Here is a 21,558-nt window from a genome sequence, read left to right on the forward strand (position 1 = left end):
GAGGGAGGAGGCATACGTATATCTGTGGCTGATTCATGTTGATATATGGCAGAAAGCAACACAATATTGTAAAGCAATTATCCCCCAATTAAAACTAGATAATTAATTTTTATAAAGTGCATAGCAGTGTTTTTCAGCCTGTTAGAATCACCTGGGGAACTTTAAAAGTTACTGGTGACTGGGTCCCACTCCAGACCAATTAAATCTGACATTATGGAATGATGGTGCTTGGGGCCTGGGTGTCAATGTTTTTAAAGATTCTCGGGAAGTTGAAATGTGCAGCTGAGAACGGCTAGTGTGTGGGGTGACGGGAGAGAGGGCTGTGGAGGAAAAGGAACGGGGGTGGAGAATGGACAGAGGTGTTAAGAGCCAAAACCAGGGATTCTGAAATTAACAGGATGTAGGTTTGAACCTTGGCTCTTCCTGCCAAATACTAAAGCTGGCTCCCTAGGAAAGAATCTGCCTGCTAATGCTAGAGACACGGGTTTGATCCCTGGGTCAGGAATATCCTCTGGAGAAGGAAATAACCATCCATTTCACTATTCTAGCCTGAGAAAGCCCATGGACAGAGGAACCTGGCAGGCTCCAGTCCATGGGGTTGCAAGAACTGGACATGACTTAGTGACTGAACAACAATAATGACACAGCATATTAGATCTTTCTTGAACCTCAATTTTGCTAATTTTATGAGTATATATATATATACTTACCTTATAGAACAGTTGTGAAAATTTAAAAAGTAATGTATGGCAAGTCCCTGGCACATAGTAGGTGGTTTACACATAGAACTATTTTTATCATTATTATTAGATAACATCATTGACAGTAGTAAGTGCCAGGCACTACTCTAAGTGCTTCAAAGCAAAGAAGGTAAGAAAGAGGACCTCGGAATTGCTAAGCTGTGTGGGAGGATGGAGAAGGAAGACAAAAGACAGCATCCCAAGCCCCCAGGGGTGTTACCTCTGCATGTATGAGCGCAGGAGTGTGATTCCCAGCAGAAAGTACATCATGATGGAGCACACCATCATGGCCAGTCCCAGGAGAATGGCCCGGTCCTCTCCTGCTTTCAGTGCTGTGACAGTTTTTCTTTTGTCCAGGAGGTCGTGGTCCCTGATTTTTTGGTAAATATTTCTGAGGTTGAAAATAATACAGTTTTACATGAAGTTCACAGTTAGTCAGTACAGCCCTAAAGAATAAGTCTCTGCACAGACCTTCCTCAGGCAGAGAGATCGAGAGGGGCCCTCCAAACCTGCCTGAGTGCAGTTGGACCCCAGCACGTGACCACTGCATCCCAACACATACACACACCTGGCCCTGAGCAGAAACAAGTCTCCCATCTTTACTTGGGGTGTATGCCTAGCTGTCAATACTTTTTCTTTTTTTCTAAGTCTGAAGAAAGAAAGCAATGCCCTCAGTTGTTTAGATAATGCTTTGGGTTTGTTTCCTTTGCCAACCCCCAGCTAATCATCACTGGTCTTTCTATAGCCCCTAATACCTAATGGAACATTACTTCAAAGAAATGGCAACATATATCAGGAAACTATCAACTTAATGTTTTACTTTCCCTCAGTAGTAATAGACAGAATTTATTCTGGTTAACATTCTTAAGCATAGGGTTGCTTAGAGCTCTGTTGACTTGAGATTTGTTAGAAATGTGGAGATGTCCGGTAGTGACCCAGCCTTCTTTTCTTGTATGGTAAACATTTAAGCAAGTTTACAAAAATGTCAGTCAGATCAAGGCCAGACTCCAAAAGTTTGGATAGTTTTATTACTATCTGTAAAATTTTTCAATCATTAAAAAAACAAAACAAAACAGATTGGAGTCACTGTCTCCTAGTTCAAAACCTGATTTCGTGGTTTACTAGCTGTGTGCACTCTACAACTTCCTTATTCTAATTCCTGGTTCCTTGAAAAGTGGATATAATGTGTAACTACACTGTTATGGTTAAGTGAGATGACATAAGTAGGTGGAGAATGACTGACATGAAGTATTTAACAAATGTTCCCATTTAGAAGTGGTGTGGGGAGCTACAGCTTTATGACATGGGCATCAGAACATCCCAAATTGCTGTTCTTCTCCAAAGAATTCCTAAAAGACAGAATGGCAAAGGAGTGAATAAAGGAAAAAGCTTCTTAGTGGAGGGTTGCATTTGAAACTAGGTCTGAAGGAGAAGGCAGAAAAGAGGTGAAAAATTGCTGGAGGTGCTGGCTGGTGGGAGAGAGACGTGAAAAGTATAGGCAGGAAGGCAGGGATTCTGGGAAGGCAGGAGACCAAGGAGCCATGGGGATCTTCTCCAGTTTCTGTTTTGAGAAGGGATCTTTGGATTTTAGGGTGCCAGACTGAGTTTGGTGGGGGAGTGGCCGGTTTTCAGGACCTAGGAACAGAGAGACAGACTTCAGATTTTCCTTTCAAATTTTCATGACAAGTCACTCTCCTTGCTTGAAAAAGAACTAGAATCCAATGTGGAACTTTGCAGAGGAGGAAAGATATATCTGTTATTTATATAATTGTATGTATAGCTGGGGCTTCTATTCGGCTTCATGCTCCAGGATGGATGGCCTTACTGGTGTTAACAGCAGGCATACATTCTGGCGGCATGTTCATTCTGGGCTGGTTGTGAAGATATTTGGATTTCCTACAGAAGGGTGAGAGCACACACATAGCATATTTCCAAAAGTTTTAAAGGAAGAGTATATATTAATCTTCTTTGGTGGCTCAGATAGTAAACAATCTGCCTGCAATGCAGGAGACCTGGGTTTGATCCCTGGGTCAGAAAGATCCCCTGGAGAAGGAAATGGCAACCCACCCAAGTATTCTTTCCTGGAGAATTCCATGGCCAGAGGAGCCTGGTTTGCTACAGTGCATGAGGTGGCAAAGACTCAGACATGATTGAGTGACTAACACACACACACATTAATCTGGTTACTGGAGTAAAAAATTAGCCAATTAGCTTATTGTCATTATTATTTAAAAGTTTTATTTATGATATAGTTTATACAAATTTTTTCCTCGAGGAGTGGGTCCTTTGTAGTAGGAGGATCATAGCTGAATAGAGGCCTTTGCTCCTCATCTTCTCATGGCCATGCCTTCCTGGCTCCTCCCTACTCTCAGTCACTCTTGGCCTTTCTTTCTCTTCATTGAGAGGATGAGGAAGAAGCTCTGAGAGCCTGACATTTTCATTAACTCTCCAGCTCCCAAGCCCAGTGCTTCTGGACAAGCTGGTTTGCCCTGCCTTTGACTTCCACAGACTGGCCACCACCCATTCCCTGTTTCCCCGTTCTTTTCTGAGATTTTATTTGGAAAATATAAGATTTATATGAAAGCTCTTTGACTTTATTCTCTATGAACCTGAATAATAATAAAAAAAAAATCAGTGCCCATTCATCTGAAGCCAGACTTCGAAACAAGAAAAGGCAGTCTGAGTGGCTTCAAAGACCTGCTGTAATAAACTGATGTTACTTCCCTGTTGTTATTTATCAACATGTATTTAATTCTAATGACTATACTGAGATTTGAATTTCCTGCAGGTGGAAGGCAGAAAGGGGGGAGCACAGTCTCAGATACAGAATAGTAGGCTGTTATACTGCCTCACTTATGGCAGTCTATACCCATTAAAAGACGCAGAGTAATCAGTCAGTTCTGTCACTAGAACAAGAAGCATATAAAAATGATTCAAATGGGTAATTTAAAAACAAATGACAATTTGGAAATAGTTAACAAATGTTCTTCACATGCTTTGGAATGTGTAGAGAAGAGGGAAAATGATTGGTTTCCACGCAGGCTAAACACATCTGGGAAATCAGGATATTACTCAGCAAAATGAAAGTGGGTGAGTGAGATGGGACATACTCATGAAATTCATCAGTAAGTGATAATTGAATTAATGGATAAGTTAAAGGATGAATGAATGATTTGAAGGAATAGAAAATACATAGTCAACAAACTTATTTTGAGTGCTAGTAATCTCTAGTTACTGGGCATGTGGCCCCTACTCAATTCCTATTGGTCTTCCTAGACCGACATGAAAAAAAAAGCAACACAGGGTAGTAAACTCAGTGCCAGAGCCATTCACAGGGTGAGTGTAGAAGAGGAATAATTTTCCCAGCCTGAGGGATGAGGACAGGGAGCAAGGATTGAGGTCAGGGAAGCCTTGCTGGAGGAGAAATGCATTAAACAGAATATTCAAGATTGAATCAGAGTTAACCCAATGAGACATGAAGTCAAGGGCATTTCAGACAGAAGAAGTCACACGAACAAAGGATGGAGATTTAAAGTTACATAATGACTGCCAGAAACCATACCAGTTTTACTATTAGTAGGATGAGTGTGGGACAGCGAAGATGGGGCAAGTAATTTTGGAAAGGTAGTAGGTTATGAAGAGCTTTTGTAGCCCAATTAAAGAGCTTGGCTTTTGCCCTTTAGTTAATGGGAAGCTGGTAGAGGGTGACATGACAGAGCTGAGTTTCCGAATGATCACTCTGGCTGAAGAGTGGAGATTAGATTAAAGACAGAACAAGACTTAAATCAGAAAGAAGAATTAGGGCATTGTTACTGCAGTGCTGGCAAAGGATGATGAGGGCACGATGTAGGAATCAGGTGGGAGAGATGGAGAGAAAAGGATGTATGGAGAAATATCTAGGAGATAAAACTTTAGGAGTTGGTGACTGATAAAATATAGGGGATGGAGAGGAAGTGAAAAAAGGATATAGTTTGGATTTACGCTCAAGAACTTAGCTTGAATGACTGGGGAAATGGTAGAGGGTGTTACAGCAGGGGTCCTTATTTCCCTATACTTCAGGCTTCCAAAGAGGGGACTTTTGTTGCCTTGGCTAAGAAGGGAGGGGCTGCTTGTTCATTTATAGATTTTCTCCCTGACAGACATAGTGTCCTGAGTTCAGGTGAGGAGTGACTGATCTGATTGATGAGATAGATGAGATCCTGACTGTCAGAGGCCCTGTCTACCTGTTGCTGGTTTGAAGATCACTGTTTGTATGTGGTACAATCTTTTCCCTATCCTTCTGCACTTGCCTTTGTTCAGGCCTGGTATAAGCGGCCTTCTATAAGCCCCAGGTTGGGGAGGGAGTGTCCACTGTCTGAGAGTAAGCGGGTCAGTGAGATGCCAGTCCCATGCCAAGTTGTCTTCAAAGCTGGGGGAAGGAACATGATGTTATATTTTGGGTATCAGGCCTAAACATCATGCTTCATACAAGGAAGTCTTGTACATTGGGTGTTATTCTGCCACTATGGGGGCGTCCCAGGAGGCTGAGCAGTAAAGAATCCACCTGCAATGCAGGAGCTGCAGGAGACATGGGTTTGATCCCTGGGTCGGGAAGATCCCCTGGAGAAGGGAATGGCAACCTGCTCCACTACTCTTGCCTGGAGAATTCCATGGACAGAGGAGCCTGGTGGGCTACAGTCCACAGGGTTGCACAGAGTGGGACATGACTGAAGTGACTTAGCCGGAAAAGGCAACGGCACCCCACTCTAGTACTCTTGCCTGGAAACTCCCATGGATGGAGGAGCCTGGTAGGCTGCAGTCCGTGGGGTCGCTAAGAGTTGGACACAACTCAGTGATTTCACTTTCACTTTTACTTTTCACTCTCATGCACTGGAGAAGGAAATGGCAACCCACTCCAGTGTTCTTGCCTGGAGAATCCCAGGGATGGCGGAGCCTGGTGGGCTGCCGTCTATGGGGTCGCACAGAGTTGGACACGACTGAAGCGACTTAGCAGCAGCAGCAGCAGCAGGAGTGACTTGGCATACATGCACACACTGCCACTACTAACAGAGTGGATAGTTCATCTCTCTTTGACCTTTTGTGTCTATTCTCTGTGAATCTACTTACAAAAGGGTGGGGGGAGAAATAAGGGAAGGTTGGTATAGTTCACTGAAGTAGACCTGTAAGGAGGAATGATGAGTATGGGGCACAACTACAAAACCAGTTTCAAACATGAGGGATATGCAGCAGTAGGTACAGAGCAGGAATTTGAATTTGCTGGTCTGAAGGAAATCTAGCCTTGGTATGTCCTGGAAACGCAGTATATTTAAGCTCTGTTGGAGCAGTTGTGGCTTCATGATTCTCCGGAACCATGAATCAATATGGTGGATACAAAGCAACACTTAAACATGTTTGCAACAATGAATGGCACGTATGTGCAGTCTTTTCTATATCTATATGGAGCATCCTGCCCAAATCCTTTTGGAGAATGTGAGTTATTCATAAAACTACAAGGCAAATTCAACAATAACAAAATATTTTACATACAAATTTTGATTGTCCAATAAAGCTATTATTTTTACCCCAAGCAATAGTCAACACAATACGATTTTATTTCAAGTTCCATATTTGACTAGACGCTTAAAGTTTGATATTATTCCTATGATTCATAAGCAAATTATTTATGAGGTTGTGCACCTGCAAACATGGACATAAAATGTGAAATGTGCAAAAATTTTTTTTCTCATTGGGCTTTACCCATTTAAATTCAGATTACCTTGGTATTTAGCCTGCAGGAAGAAAACTTCAGGTTAAGGCAGGGTAAAGGTCATTTATTAATTCATTTGTTTACTCATTTGTCAACATTCTAGTCTTCATAAGATGAAGCATTCTCTGCCAAGTTCTGGGAATACAAAGTGAATAAGATGTCCCGAGGGAGTTGGGTGAGACGCAATCATTACAATGCATCATAAGGAGACTTATTATAATGAGTACAGAAAGGAAGCAAGTCAATATGCTAGGGGCCAGTTTGATAAAGTTTCGCTTACTGAATGGCTGATATACAAGATTAGCCCATTTGCCAGTTCATTGAAGGATTACTTTGCTAAATGAATAATTTGCCCACTTAATCACAGATTTGAAAAAGACTTATTTTAACGAGCATTGTTTTAAGTATAGTAAGTTAATATGAATATATTTTCTTATGAATATTTTAAATGATATTTTTAAAGTACATTCAATTATACTCTTCTTATGAATATGTTCTTTTCAACAGTATTTTAAGATCTGTTTGATTTTTTTTAAAGCTAAGTAAGTTTCCTAGGGAGGTTTAGTCTCTTTATAAACATATTCTTATGAATATATTCATAGATGTATCTTTTTGAATCTGTATATGAATATATTCTTCTAATAGATATAGCAAAAATCTAGCATTTCACTTGGAACCTTTCCATTTATAATTTTTTTATGATTTTTTTTCAAGTCCTTTTTAGAGTCATTTGCTGTTTTGCTAACATTTTAGCATCACTGAAATTCTTGTGGCAAGTTTCACATTGACTATTTTGACAGATTTGGCAACTTTATCAATTAACAAAAATTTGTTTCTTTCAACTATTCATAAGAATACGGTCATTGATTTTGATGGGAATTTTTAATATCTTTTTGAAGTTTCTGTTGTTTTATTTATAGTTTTATTTTGTCCTTTGGAAAAGACCCTGATGCTGGGAAAGAGTGAGGGCAAGAGGAGAAGGGGGAGACAGAGGATGAGATGATTGGATGGTATCACTGACTCTACGGACACATGAGTTTGAGCAAACTCTAGGAGATAGTGAAGGACTGGGAAGCCTGGTGTGCTGCAGTTCATGGGGTTGCAAAGGGTTGGACACGATGTAGCAACTGAACAACAACAGTTTTGTCCTTATAACAAAATGTTTATTTGTCTCTGCTCTTGTCCTATTATTGAAACAGGAGGGATCTGGATAAAACAAGTGGGACCCTCTGCTGGGGGTGAAATGAAGAGAAGAATCAGCATTCGCTGATCCTAGAGAGAGGGAAACCCAAGGGCAGAGAGAAAAGGAAACAAAGAAGGCAGAGAGCAGTAGGGCATGGCTGGGGTGGGGGAAGGGGAGGAAGGCCAGAGAACAGGGGGCCTGGAGACAGAGGGTGTCTGGAACACAGACGGAAGGGCAGAGAGGCAGAGAGACCAAGGGACAATGATTGCAGAGACTGAGAGACAGAGGGTCTGAAGGCCCCAAATCTGGGTTCCTTGAAGCCTTTTTGGTCCCTGCTAATCCATAGAACTGTGGTTTTTACTGCATAACTAAATTTGATAAATTCACCAAAAAGATCAATTTGCAAATGGATTAATATTTGGCAAAATGGCTATCACTGTATTGGGCATTCCTTGAACTGGGCAACTGGTGGATTGGTGATGGATTTATTGACTCAGGACTGTGATTTATCAGCATAAATGGTTTTAATTTATGTTTAATAAAACCAGTGTGGCCATGACTTAGTTTAAGTGGTGATGGTTAAAGGGTCCAGTAAGAGACTGGATTAAGTCTCCAATGAGCAAACAATTGATAAGGTGAATAGTATACAGACAGAATGTGAGAGAATAGGGTAGCTGAATGTGGTTGGATTCCAGCATCCAGTGTGTGGAGGATGACAGGTAGTGAACTCATTAGATAAGCAGGGTTCAGAGATAAAGGGTCTTATATGTCTTCTGAAGTTAGACGAGCCACTAGAAGAATTTAAGCGAGAGAGTGATGTAATTAGGTTGCACTTTAGAACAAGGGTCCCCAACCTCTAGGCTGCAGACCTGAACTCCTGTCAGATCAGCAGTGACATTAGATTAGAAATAAAGTGTACAGTAATTGTAACGCCCTTGAATCATCCCCAAACCATCCCCACCTTCCCAGTCCTTGGAGAAATTGTCTTCCAAGAAACCAGTCCCTGGTGCCAGAGAGGTTGGGATCTGCTTGTTTGGAAAGATGCCTCATGTCAGCGGTGTGGTTGACCGTTTGGGATGGTTTATACCTGGAGGCTAAGAGACTGGTTCCGAAACTCTCCCAGCATTTCTGATGTTAGATAAAGAGGAGTTGGAAAAAAAAGAGGTGGCAGAGGAGATGAAAGTTTAGATCCAGACATCATTTATATAACCATGAACTGTGGATTTTAATGAGACTCTTTAGGTTGTCAGAGAAACAAAACCCAGCTAGCATATTGGAACTAGGAAACGGCAAGAAGACAGGTCTGCCAAGGGTCACAAAGCAGTCAGAGAGGTGAGACGCACTGGAAGGAGTAGGAAAGAGAAGGAAGGAAGGTATGAATAAAGAATTATGTGTATTTGAGGGAGGCCCTTCAGAAACATAACCATAATAACTGCAATACTTAGCACACTATTTATATTTATGCCTCTCTGGCCCAGTGAATATCGAGCTGCTCAAGAGTGAGAGCCAGAATGCATTCACCTTTGTAAGCTCAGTCTCTTGCATTTATTATAGTCACAAAGTATTTTCCTTTTATGTGGGCTAGAAATGGCTTCAATATGCTTAGGTTGTGCGGCAGCCAGCACAGGGAGGCTCCATGGCCAAGTGAAACCAAATAAATCAGAGGACCATGGCTAGAAGAGACTCCTGGCTTTTCTCTTCCTATCAGCGCCCACTGCATTTTACTGCTAATGTATTTAGTATTCCTTCTAGAAAAATGTCAAGCTTCAATGGCACTGAGAGCTTTAGTTTCCAGGCTTCAAGGAAAAGAGCCTTCTGTTAGGTACTATGAAGTGAATCTGCAGGGAAATGGATTGCTGAATGCCAGCTGAGCTGAAAGAGGCGGAGTTGCTATGTACCTCTGCCCCAGGGGCGCTCAGTCTGTCATCTCATATGGTTGAGCTGGGAGTGGCATGGGTTAAAACAGCTGTTGTTCTGCTGTGTTTTTGAGATGTATGTGTTCTACTAGTTCCAGATCTCATGGTTTTTTTTTTTTTTTCTTTGAACTAGTAGGTATATATTTATATGGTCCAATTTGATTAATTATTATTCTGTTTTCATTCTTTTAAAGTATATGTTCCTTTGGGAGAAATGTGCTCATGGGAACAAATGACAGTCGTGCTTAATGGAGTCATAAAAATTAACATACGGGGTTTTGTCTATGAAACCTAAGTTATTATTGTCAGCTTATTAATTCACAGGAAGTCTTATTACTTTATGGATAAGAGAATAATGATGGGAGTAAAATTATGGAAACAAAAGTAGAAGTTCTTTGCTTTTACTCCTGCCTTTAAATTACCAGATCAATTTCCCAATGATACTCTAATATCTAATCCTCATTTCTTTTTACCTGATCCATTGACATATTACTTCTGATAAAATTCTTTAGTGAAAAATATAGGAGGAATAGAAAATGATGCGACTCATTCAGATAGGAGAGGGTACCCTTGTAACGTAAAGAGCCTTCGAGAAGAGACCCTGTGTGGGCCCCAGTATTTGGCTCTAGTGCAACAGTGTCAGAAATGATTTTAAAAAGAGCTAGGATGACTCTACGTATGGAAATAAAAATAGTAAATATTAAATTTAAAAAATTAAAATTAAAAATATTATAAAAATATAGTTCCAAAGAACTTATGGGTCATAGGATGAAATCATGATAGAAATTAGGATTCATTTAGAATTGAATGAGAAGAAAATCTATATAGAGCAACTAGTGGGCTACAGCTAAAGCGAAATAGAACTACGTAATCTTAGATGTTTATATTAGCTAAGAAGAGAGCTTGCAAATTAATGTGCTAGGCATCCAACTTAAGGACTTATTAAAAGATTAATAGAATATATTAAAAGAAAGTTTAAGGAAGACAATAAACATGAGTAAAAATAAATGGAATAAAAGATGCATTATATTAAAGAATCAATTAAATCAAAGGTTAATTTTTGAAAAGACTAATGAAATGGATACACCTCTGATGAGAATAAAAAACTAGAAAAGATTCAAATATCAGGCATTTAAAAACCAAAAATACAGGTACAGAAGGAATTAGAAAGATGATAGAGGATATTAAAAACAACTTTATTGCAGGGTATTTTAAAACTTTGATATATAATTTACTCAAATATATAGGAAATTTTTACTCAAATATATAAAGAAATTCTTACAAACTTATGGCTTATTAACACTGCTTTGAAATAACTAGAAAATCTAGATAGTTCTAAATCATTAAAAAATTGAATCAATAAAAAATATCCTCAAAATGGAAATACGAGGCTCTGATGATTTATAGGTAAGTTCTACCTATGTTGAATTCACTCAGTCATGTCTGACTCTGCGACCCCATTGACTGTAGCCTACCATGCTTCTCCGTCCGTGGGATTCTCCAGGCAAGAATACTGGAGTGGGTTGTCATTTCCTTCTCCAGGAGATCTTCCCAACCCAGGGATCGAACCCGGGTCTCCTGCATTGCAGGCAGACTCTTTACCATCTGAGCCACCAGGGAATCATTTGGAGAATCATATTCAGAGAAAGACTTGATGACATAAAGACAGACATTTACCACAAATTAATTAATAGCTTTCATAAAGTTTCAATAAAAAATCATAAGAGTTTTTTTGGGGAAGTAGGGTAGGAATGATTGGACAAGTTAATTCTAAAAATTTATATGGAAGTGCAAACAACTAAGGATAGCAAATACAATCCTGATTACAAAAGAACAAATTGGGTGACTTTTGGTCCAGAAATCAAGATGCATTATAATGCTAAAGTTGGTAAGCTCAGGTGTGGGGTTTGCTGAGGTAGACAGAATGACTGGTGGCGCAGAATAGAGATTCAGAAACGTATCCATGCATGTGTGGAAACCTAATACATGATATATGTGTACTTTTAGATCATTGTGGAAAGGGATAACTATTCAACGAAAGGTGCTGAGCAATTGGTTTTCCATACAGGAAAAAAGAGGTGCCTAGTTCACACCACAAACAAAAATCAACTTCAGGTGATTAAAGATTTTAGTTGTGAAAGGCAAACCTATGGCTGTACGTAAATTACCTGTACCAGGGCCTACCCTTTTGAACTTGGGATAGGAAGGGATTTCAGAATGTTCAGAAAATTGCTAACTGAGATCATACTAAAATTAAGAACTTTTGTCTATGAAAAGATATCATAAAGTAAAAATACAAGTAAACTGGAAGATACAAGTAAGCTGTATTTATTTGTACACAATAAACAGACAAAATGTTAACAGAGGCTTAACAAAAGTTTTCAATAGTTTCTGTGTGTACATGCATGCTCAGTCACTTCAGTTGTGTCTGACTGTTTGTGAACCTGTGGACTGTAGCCCACCAGGCTCCTCTGTCTAGGCAAGAACACTGGAGTGGGTTGCCAGGCCCTCCTCCAGGGGATCCTCCTGACCCAGGGATCGAACCCGCATTTCCTGTGGCTCCTGCATTGCAGGCAGATTCTTTTACCACTGAGCCAAGGAAGCCTCTTTTTATAATTTGTAAGCATTTTAAATTATTGCTGCAGGAGCATTGGTCTCAGTATTTGGTCTACTATACTGTCAGGAAAGGAAGTCTTATTGCTGTTTCTCTCCTCCATCTCTTGCTTCTCCTGGAACTCTTATTATTCACATGTAACTCTGATCCTTTTTCTTATGATTTCCATCTCTTTATACTTTCTCTCTGGATTTTGAGATATTTCTTTCACTTTATCTTACAGTTCTCTCATTTTGTTTTCAGCCATTCTCTATGGTTATTGTTCTATTAAGTTTTTAAATTAAAGAAAATAGAGGGTTTTATAGAGAATTCCTACATAAATAAGAAAAAGACAAAAATTCAGTAGAAAAATGAGCCACATTATTGAACAGGCATTTCACAGAAAAGAACTAGGGAAGTACACATGATCTTATTAATCTGAAAAATGGGAATTGAAAGCACAATATCCTCTGGATAAATAAAAATTAAAACTCCCAACAAACTGTGGAAAATTCTTAAAGAGATGGGAATACCAGACCACCTGACCTGCCTCCTGAGAAATTTGTATGTAGGTCAGGAAACAACAGTTAGAACTGGACGTGGAACAACAGACTGGTTCCAAATCAGGAAAGGAGTATGTCAATGCTGTATATTGTCACCCTGCTTATTTAACTTATATGCAGAGTACATCATGAGAAATGCTGGACTGGAAGAAACACAAGCTGGAATCAAGATTTCCAGGAGAAATATCAATAACCTCAAATATGCAGATGACACCTCGCTTATGGCAGAAAGTAAAGAAGAACTAAAGAGCCTCTTGATGAAAGTGAAAGAGGAGAGTGAAAAAATTGGCTTAAAGCTCAGCATTCAGAAAACAGATCATGGCATCTGGTTCAATCACTTCATCACAAATAGATGGGGAAACAATGGAAACAGTGTCAGACTTTATTTTTCGGGGAGGGGGGTGCTCCAAAATCACTGCAGATATATGAATGACTGCAGCCATGAAATTAAAAGGTGCTTGCTCCCTGGAAGAAAAGTTATGATCAACCTAGATAGCATATTCAAAAGCAGAGACATTACTTTGCCGACTAAGGTCCGTCTAGTCAAGGCTATGGTTTTTCCTGTGGTCATGTATGGATGTGAGAGTTGGACTATAAAGAAAGCTGAGCGCTGAAGAATTGATGCTTTTGAACTGTGGTGGTGGAGAAGACTCCTGAGAGTCCCTTGGATTGCAAGGAGATCCAACCAGTCCATCCTAAAGGAAATCAGTCCTGAATATTCATTGGAAGAACTGATGCTGAAGCTGAAACTCCAATATTTTGGCTACCTGATGTGAAGAACTGACTCATTTGAAAAGACCCTGATGCTGGGAAAGATTGAAGGCGGGAGGAGAAGGGGACGACAGAAGATGATATGGTTGGATGGCATCACTGATTCCATGGACATGAGTTTGAGTAAACTCCGGGAGTTAGTGATGGACAGGGAAGCCTGGCGTGCTGCTGTCCATGGGGTTGCAAAGAGTTGGACATGACTTAGCGAGTGAACTGAACTGAAAACTCCCAAACTCTAGAGCAACAGAATCACATCTACAACTGCTTTGGAAAATGATGGCATTGCGTGGTGAAGTAGAAGCTGTGCATACTTTGAACCAACTATTTCTCTTAGGTGTATAGCCTAAGAAATACTTGTATATATGTACAGAGGCAGATGCACAAGAAGTGTTACAGCAGCATTGTCAGCACAAAACTGGAAATAACACTAATATCTATGGGCAGTAGACTGGATGAATAAATGGTGGGATCTTCATATTATGGCCTACTACAAAGCAGACAAAATGAGCTACAGCTACTCACATCAGCACTGATAACTTGAAAAATCATGGGATCATGTTTGGTGAAAAAAGCCTGCTGCAGAACAATTCATACGGTATGTTTCCATTTGTATAAAGTCTTCAAACATTCAGGAGTAAACAATGTATTGTTTCAGCATTCAGATATGATTAGCTCATGAAGAAGAGCAAGGGAATAATAAACAGGAGGGTGGTTATATCTGGGTGGGGGTTGGAGCAGGGAGGGGACACAATTTAGGAAGCATCCTCAGGGGCTTCAAAAATTCCAGGTTTATTTTTTAATCTTAGTGAAGGGTACTCAGATGTTTATTTTGTCATCATTCTCTGTATGTTTTGCGTGTGTGCCAAGTTGCTTTAATTGTGTCTGACTCTTTGCAACTCTGTAGCCTGCCAGGCTCCTCTGTTCATGGGACTCTCCAGGCAAGAATACTGGAGTCGATTGCCATATCCTCCTCCAGGGGATCTTTAGGGATTGAACCCGTGTTTCTTACGTCTCCTGCATTAGCCAACAGGTTCTTTACCACTAGTGATAACTGGAAAGCCCTCTCTGTATGTTAACATGTGATAAACGTTACTTTACATTAATTCAACATATAATAGAAGCAATCCAAAGAATATTTTATGAACTCAGTGGTAATATCCTTAGTCAATAACCTCTCTCTAATAGTTATTACTGCTATAACTTTATTTTGCTGTAGCTCTATTTATTTAAAGCAAAACTTTATTTTGCTTCCTGCAATTTAGAGAATAACATTGGGTCACCTACCAAAGAAATTTAATCAAAGAAGGAAAAGTATTCACATCGCTGGGCATTCCTTCACAATGGAGCACAAAGATAGAAACCAGTATTTTGCATATAGCAGATGATCACAAAAACAGGACTGGGTTTGAATTAAAATAATTCAAAAAATTTACAGTTTTGAAAAACATGTAAAGTTGACTTCAGATTCCTCTGAACCATAAAAATTAGGCTTCAAAATTTTCAGTGGACTTTTCCTTCCACTTGGTTGCTCTGCCTGCCTATAAGCTTGTTTCCTGATGTTCTATCTCTTGAGGAATCCTAGGGAAGCCGATATCCTAACAGGTTTGGCTCTGGTCTCAGAACAGGCAGTGTGGTGTGCCTGGCTCCTTGGATTGTTGGGGGAAACACAGCTGGAGAAGCTGGATGTATAGAGGCCAGGTTTGCAGGATAAGAAACTGAGGGCGGAATTATTACAAGCAATTATGGGCAGTAGTTCCAGATAACCTAGTTAATTTATTTCCAAATAATTAACTTGAGGACCTTGATTATCTAGATTTATGATCAGCCATCATTGCCTTCCTTATCACCATGACTACTGCCGCCAAGAGAATTAGGCAGAGCCATAGCTGCCGTTTAAAGTCATGCTGCTTGAGTCTTGTCCTACAAGAGTCTGTGAATTAGGCAGTGAAGATGGAGATGTGGTCAAGAAAGAGGTACAGACAAACGAACCAACATCAAACTAAGGATATTGGCATAGTACCCGATTCTATTGCTGTATTCTTTGGCTGTTGTTCCGTTTGTCTTTGACTTTGTAGGCCAAAGTCATTCAGATTGATTTCATAAAACTTGACATCCTCGTCCCATAAATAAAGCTTGCTGAAAATGATTTACTTATAGTCGATATTTTAATTATTTTAAATCCCATGATTATTGAAATCATGCTCTGGAAATAAAACCATGAAAGTAGTGATTTACGAATTTTATAGAATCTTATTTGTGCAGAATATGAAGCTAATTATTCGCTCATTTTAATTCCACAAATATAGCCAATATATCATGTTAGCATATTTATTATCTCTTTTGATTCACAATTTTCAACTCTATTCTGACACCGTTTTCCCCTATGGGCTTGGCTGTTCACTGCTGCTCTGAGTCATGTTTGATAAGGGCCTAGCTAAGCCATAGGGTGAAGGGGACAGAGTGCGACCTTGGGTTTAAATCTTGATTCAGTCACTGGCTAGTTGTTACTCTTGGAAGTTTACTAAAACTCTCTTTTCTTCAGCTTCCTCAATTGTAAAATGGGCATGATAATCCTTATCTTATAAATTAGAAGAGACAGTTTATGAAAACATGTAGTGCAGAGTAATTGCTTCTTAAATATTAATCCTTTTGCTTGTAAAATTTATATAGACAGCAAAATATATTTAATTAAGTTACTCAGTGAGAATAAATGAAAGGTGAAACAAATGCATCATGCTTCCACCTGCTCTGATAAAACCTTCAGAATCTGAGGACTGGCTGTGACAGTCACAGCATTCCTATAGGGCACCGAAAACTCTGCCTTCCGCACCATCACTGGTAGTGACATTTTTTTTAAGACATGAGGAAATTTTATACTAAATATGGAATTTAAAAATAATGCATAAAATTTCAGTCTTATTGTAAAGGTCTTGCTGAAAGATGATTCAGCTAAGCTACCTGAAAGCAAATGAAAAATAACTTGATTAAGCATTGAGAAAAAGTGTGTGAAAACCTAGTGATGAACAAAGACAGTAAATTTTCAGTTGATCTGCTTCTCTCATGATGAGTACCAAGACTTTGATCAAACACTAGTTGCCTTCTGAGCTATAATTTTACTTAAACATCATGTCATTATTTTTTTCCATAATTAAGATAATATAACATTAAAACGCATTTGAAAAATGGAGGAGTAGAAAACATACTTTTACTTCCAGGCTTTTTCCCCACATATATTTTTTTGTGGCTGCAATTGTAGTTTGTATGTAATTTTTCAACTTAAATTGTCAGCTAATATTATGTTCAGACAATTTGAGCTGCTAAGTGACATATTACATTCTATGATTTATTTAACAGATTTTCTATAGTGAATATTAAAGTTGCTTCCAAATTTTTGCTATAATACAAAATTATTGTGAGGAGCAATTTTGCTTTTAGAATTTTAAAAGGATTTTATCTGTAGGGAAATATATATTTTTAAAAGGAAAAATAGAAGTACCAGTTATTAGAATTTATACTCAAGTAAACCTCCTGCAGGTCCTTTTTCTTGTACCCAATGCCATTTATCAATTTTTATCAGATTCTGCAGGCAAATGAGTCTTGCTTAAGTTTCAATATTCATATAGGCAGTTGTGTTTGAAATTTAGCTTCACTAAACCCAAGAAACAGCACCAGGTCAATAAAAAAAAGACACAGAAGAAAAAAGAGAAATCAAACATTCAAAATGGCCAGTGAAGTTTGTGAATACATTTATTTCTAAGGCAGAAGACTGGATTGGACTGAATAATTATCGTTTTGTCTTTCATTAAAACTGCCTTTACCCTTTAATCTTTTTTGCTTACCCCCTCCCCATTACTCCCCAATGCCAGGCTACTTTTCCAAGGAGTTTGAAGGCTCCCTGGACTTGTCCATCCTTTTTTCATTCTATCTTAGTTTTTGCTTTCCTTCCCTGCCATATGTCCAGTGCCTTGAAGAATTTTTATCATATCAGCTCAGTATTTATTGAGCATCTACTATGTGCCAGGTATGGCGGTAGGAGGTGAAAATTCAAGGGAGACTAAAACACAAATTCTGTACTGGTCAGGAGGATATTGGGAGGTTTGATTGAATGGGTATCTGAAGACAAAGATAGAAGTAGCCAAGAGACCAGTGTGTGTATAAGTACAGGGGTAAAGAGCATTTTGGGCTTCCCTCATAGCTCAGTTGGTAAAGATTCTGCCTGCATTGTAGGAAATCCGGGTTCAGTTCCTGGGTCAGGAAGATCCCATGGAGAAGGAAATGATAACCCACTCCAGTATTCTTGCCTGGAAAATCCCATGGAAGTAGGAGCTTGAGGGGCTACAGTCCATGGGGTTGCAAGAGTCAGACATGACTTAGCGACTGAACACCACAAACCACCACCACCAAAGGGCATTTCTGATAGGCAACAGCTTTTGCAAAGCTATGTAGTAGGAGTGAGCATGGAAAGTACAAGGAGGAGAAGGCCAAAGTGCCTGAAACCCTGTTCCTTCAACCCAGAGCCCATTCTACCTTAACACTTGAAAATAGAAAGCTCAGTTGCCTAATGCTTTCTCCTTGGTGGGCTTTCTGTGTATTCTGGTTAAATGATTCCAAATAAGTCCCAGTTATTTACCTTTTCTCATCATGTCTGTAAGATGAAGAAGTCCGGCCACTGGTCCATATAAACATCTTAGAGGATGTTGGTCCAGGGGCTTCTTTCCTTAGGGTGGAAGTCCTGGAGGAGTGGCGAAAAGACCTAGAAGAGATACACACTGAAGTTAAAGCCATTACTTAAAGTTTGGGGAACTTTGTATCAATGCCTGCTCAGTCGTTTCAGTGTGTCTGACTTTTTGCAACACCCTGGACTGTAGCCTACCAGGTTCCTCTGTCCATGGCATTTTCCAGGCAAGAATACTGGAGTGGGTTGCCGTGCCTTCCTCCAAGGGATCTTCCCAACTCAGGGGTTGAACCCATGTCTCTTGTGTCTTCTGCATTGACAGGCAGATTCTTTAACCACTAGTGTCACCTAGGTAACCACTCTGTATCAATAGCACCAATAAATCTCGGTGGATTGACCATCTTAAATAAGACCAGGTTTCTCTTGCTGTAAGGCAGCAGTGCTCAATTCTGGCTGCACATTTAAGTCAAATGGGAATCTTAAAAAATATTGAAGCCTGGATCTCTCCCTCAAAAATGTGCATCAGTTTTTTTTTTTTTTTTAACTTCCTAGGTGTTTCTAATGTATTGCTAGGATGAAGAGGCACTGCTTTAGGGAAACATGTTTTCTAATTGATGTTATTATCATATTCCAAGATATCTCCTCCAAAAATATAATTTGGTAGAGTTTTACTTATTTATTAGCTGCTCTGTGCAGCATGTGGGATCTTAGTTCCCCAACCTGGGATTGAACCTGTGTCCTCTGCAGTGGAAGTGCCAAGTCCTAACCACTGGACCACCAGGGAACTCTCTATATTTGGTCCAGTTTAGCATTCTATATTTTTCCAAAGTTCTGGTTCAGGGTTGGTTCTATTCCTCTGTTCTTCTTCAAGCTGTTTTCCTTGATGCTGACAGATGTGACACGTTAGTGACAACAGATCATCTTTTAAATGTGTTCAGCTGTGTTCAGCCAAAGCTGAAGGTTCATCCCTTGCAGCTGAGCCTCTGAGAAAATCATGGCATCACTGGCAGCAGATATTCACTGCTCCTAAGGGCCAGGTTTATCGGATCCGGAGTCAAGATGTTTGAAGACTGTTGTGTTCTTTTGGGTATGACATGGTTTGGGGATTAGTTCTTTCATCTTGAGGTTAGAAATATGAAATATCATAACATTCTTAGTCACATATATAAAAGTTAAAATGATGTTTAATAAATAGAGAAAAGGAAGAAAGGTGATTCCTTCATGGATGTGTGGTCACTCATGGATTTCCTTTAGGTTGAGCATAATATTATTGGTAAGCATGAGGCTGGAAGTGATATTAAGTACTCTATACTATATCTGGGCTTCCTCAGTGGCTCAGCAGGTAAAGAACCCACCTGCAATGCAGGAGACACAGGAGGCTTGGGTTCCACCCCTGGGTTGGGAAGATCCCTTGGAGGAGGGCATGGCAACCCATCCAATACTCTTGCCTGGAGGAATATTATGGATAGAGGAGCCTGGCAGGCTACCGTTCATAGGGTTGCAAAGAGTCAGACATAACTGAAGTGACTGAGCATGCACACACTATATTAGCTACTACATGCCAGGCAATTTGCATATATTATCTATGTATGTGTCATGAAATGTGTGTGCCAGCGAACTTCCCTGGTGGTCTAGTGGTTAAGACCCTGTGCTTCCAGTGCAGGAGGTGCAGGTTTGATTCCTAGTCAGGGAGCAAGATCTCACATGCTGCTCGGGTGTGACCAAAACCATAAATAAATAAATAAAGATTAAATAAAATAGTACAAGATGAAAAAAAAAAAGAAATGTGTATGCCAATATCTATGTGATGCTTATATTATGAAAACCACTCAAGGTAGATAATGCTATTATTTCCAGGCAACAAACGATGCTTTTAGGAGACTGAGCTATTTGCTCACATTTAGAAAAGGTGGAGTCGTGTCTGCTTGTCTCCAATCCTTGTGCTTTCTGGAGAAAGATATGTAATAGTCTAGCCCAGAGAGTCTCAATGTGGGACTTAGGACATAGGATTTACCTGGAGATCTTGTGACCATGCAGATTGTGATTCAGTGAGTCTAGGGAGGGAGCCCAAGATTTTGCATTTCTAGCAGGCTCTTGATGATGCTGATATTGCTGGAGGAAACACGAAGCACCTAAGACTCAGAGCATGTACTCAGAATGAGTGGTTGTTATTGGCCTAGTTGTTTTTTTTTTTTTTTTTTTTTTTTTTTTTTTTACTAGTTAGCTGTGTGACCTTGAGAAAGGCACTTATCTTTGCAGGGGCTTCAGTTCAGTTCAGTTCAGTTGCTCAGTCATGTCCGACTCTTTGTGACCCCATGAATCTCAGCACGCCAGGCCTCCCTGTCCATCACCATCTCCCGGAGTTCACTCAGACTCACGTCCATCGAGTCCGTGATGCCATCCAGCCATCTCATCATGGGTCATCCCCTTCTCCTCCTGCCCCCAATTTCTCCCAGCATCAGAGTCTTTTCCAATGAGTCAACTCTTTGCATGAGGTGGCCAAAGTACTGGAGCTTCAGCTTTAGCATCATTTCCTCCAAAGAAATCCCAGGGCTGATCTCCTTCAGAATGGACTGGTTGGACCTCCTTGCAGTCCAAGGGACCCTCAAGAGTCTTCTCCAACACCACAGTTCAAACGCATCAATTCTTCGATGCTCAGCCTTCTTCACAGTCCAACTCTCACATCCATACATGACCACTGGAAAAACCATAGCCTTGACTAGACGGACCTTAGTCGGCAAAGTAATATCTCTGCTTTTGAATATACTATCTAGGTTGGTCATAACTTTTCTTCCAACGAGTAAGCGTCTTTTAATTTCATGGCTGCAGTCACCATCTGCAGTGATTTTGGAGCCCCCCAAAATAAAGTCTGACACTGTTTCCCCATCTATTTCCCATGAAGTGATGGGACCAGATGCCATGATCTTCGTTTTCTGAATGTTGAGCTTTAAGCCAACTTTTTCACTCTCCTCTTTCACTTTCATCAAGAGGCTTTTTAGTTCCTCTTCACTTTCTGCCATAAGGGTGGTGTCATCTGCAAATCTGAGGTTATTGATATTTCTCCCAGCAGTCTTGATTCCAGCTTGTGTTTCTACCAGTCCAGCATTTCTCATGATGTGCTCTGCATATAAGTTAAATAGCAGGGTGACAATATACAGCCTTGACATACTCCTTTTCCTATTTGGAACCAGTCTTTTGTTCCATGTCCAGTTCTAACTGTTGCTTCCTGACCTGCATACAAATTTCTCAAGAGGCAGGTTAGGTGGTCTTGTATTCGCATCTCTTTCAGAATTTTCCACAGTTTCTTGTGATTCACACAGTCAAAGGCTTTGGCATAGTCAATAAAGCAGAAATAGATGTTTTTCTAGAAC

At 39.9% G+C, this 21,558-nt stretch overlaps 1 protein-coding gene across 1 annotated transcript in view; it reads right to left on the reverse strand.

Annotated features, from left to right (window-relative positions):
* The window catches only part of KCNMB2 (potassium calcium-activated channel subfamily M regulatory beta subunit 2), a 303,937-nt gene that overhangs the window by 23,315 nt on the left and 259,064 nt on the right, over positions 1-21,558 (reverse strand). The window contains exons 2-3 of the mRNA XM_005675293.3: positions 18,143-18,265; positions 961-1,131 (exon numbers count right to left, since the gene is read on the reverse strand). Coding sequence (XP_005675350.2) covers positions 961-1,131; positions 18,143-18,198 — 227 coding nt within the window. The 5' untranslated portion in view covers positions 18,199-18,265. The remainder of the gene's footprint in view (positions 1-960; positions 1,132-18,142; positions 18,266-21,558) is intronic.

Source organism: Capra hircus, chromosome 1 (assembly GCF_001704415.2).
Source record: "Capra hircus breed San Clemente chromosome 1, ASM170441v1, whole genome shotgun sequence".
NCBI classification, from domain to species: Eukaryota; Metazoa; Chordata; class Mammalia; order Artiodactyla; family Bovidae; genus Capra; species Capra hircus.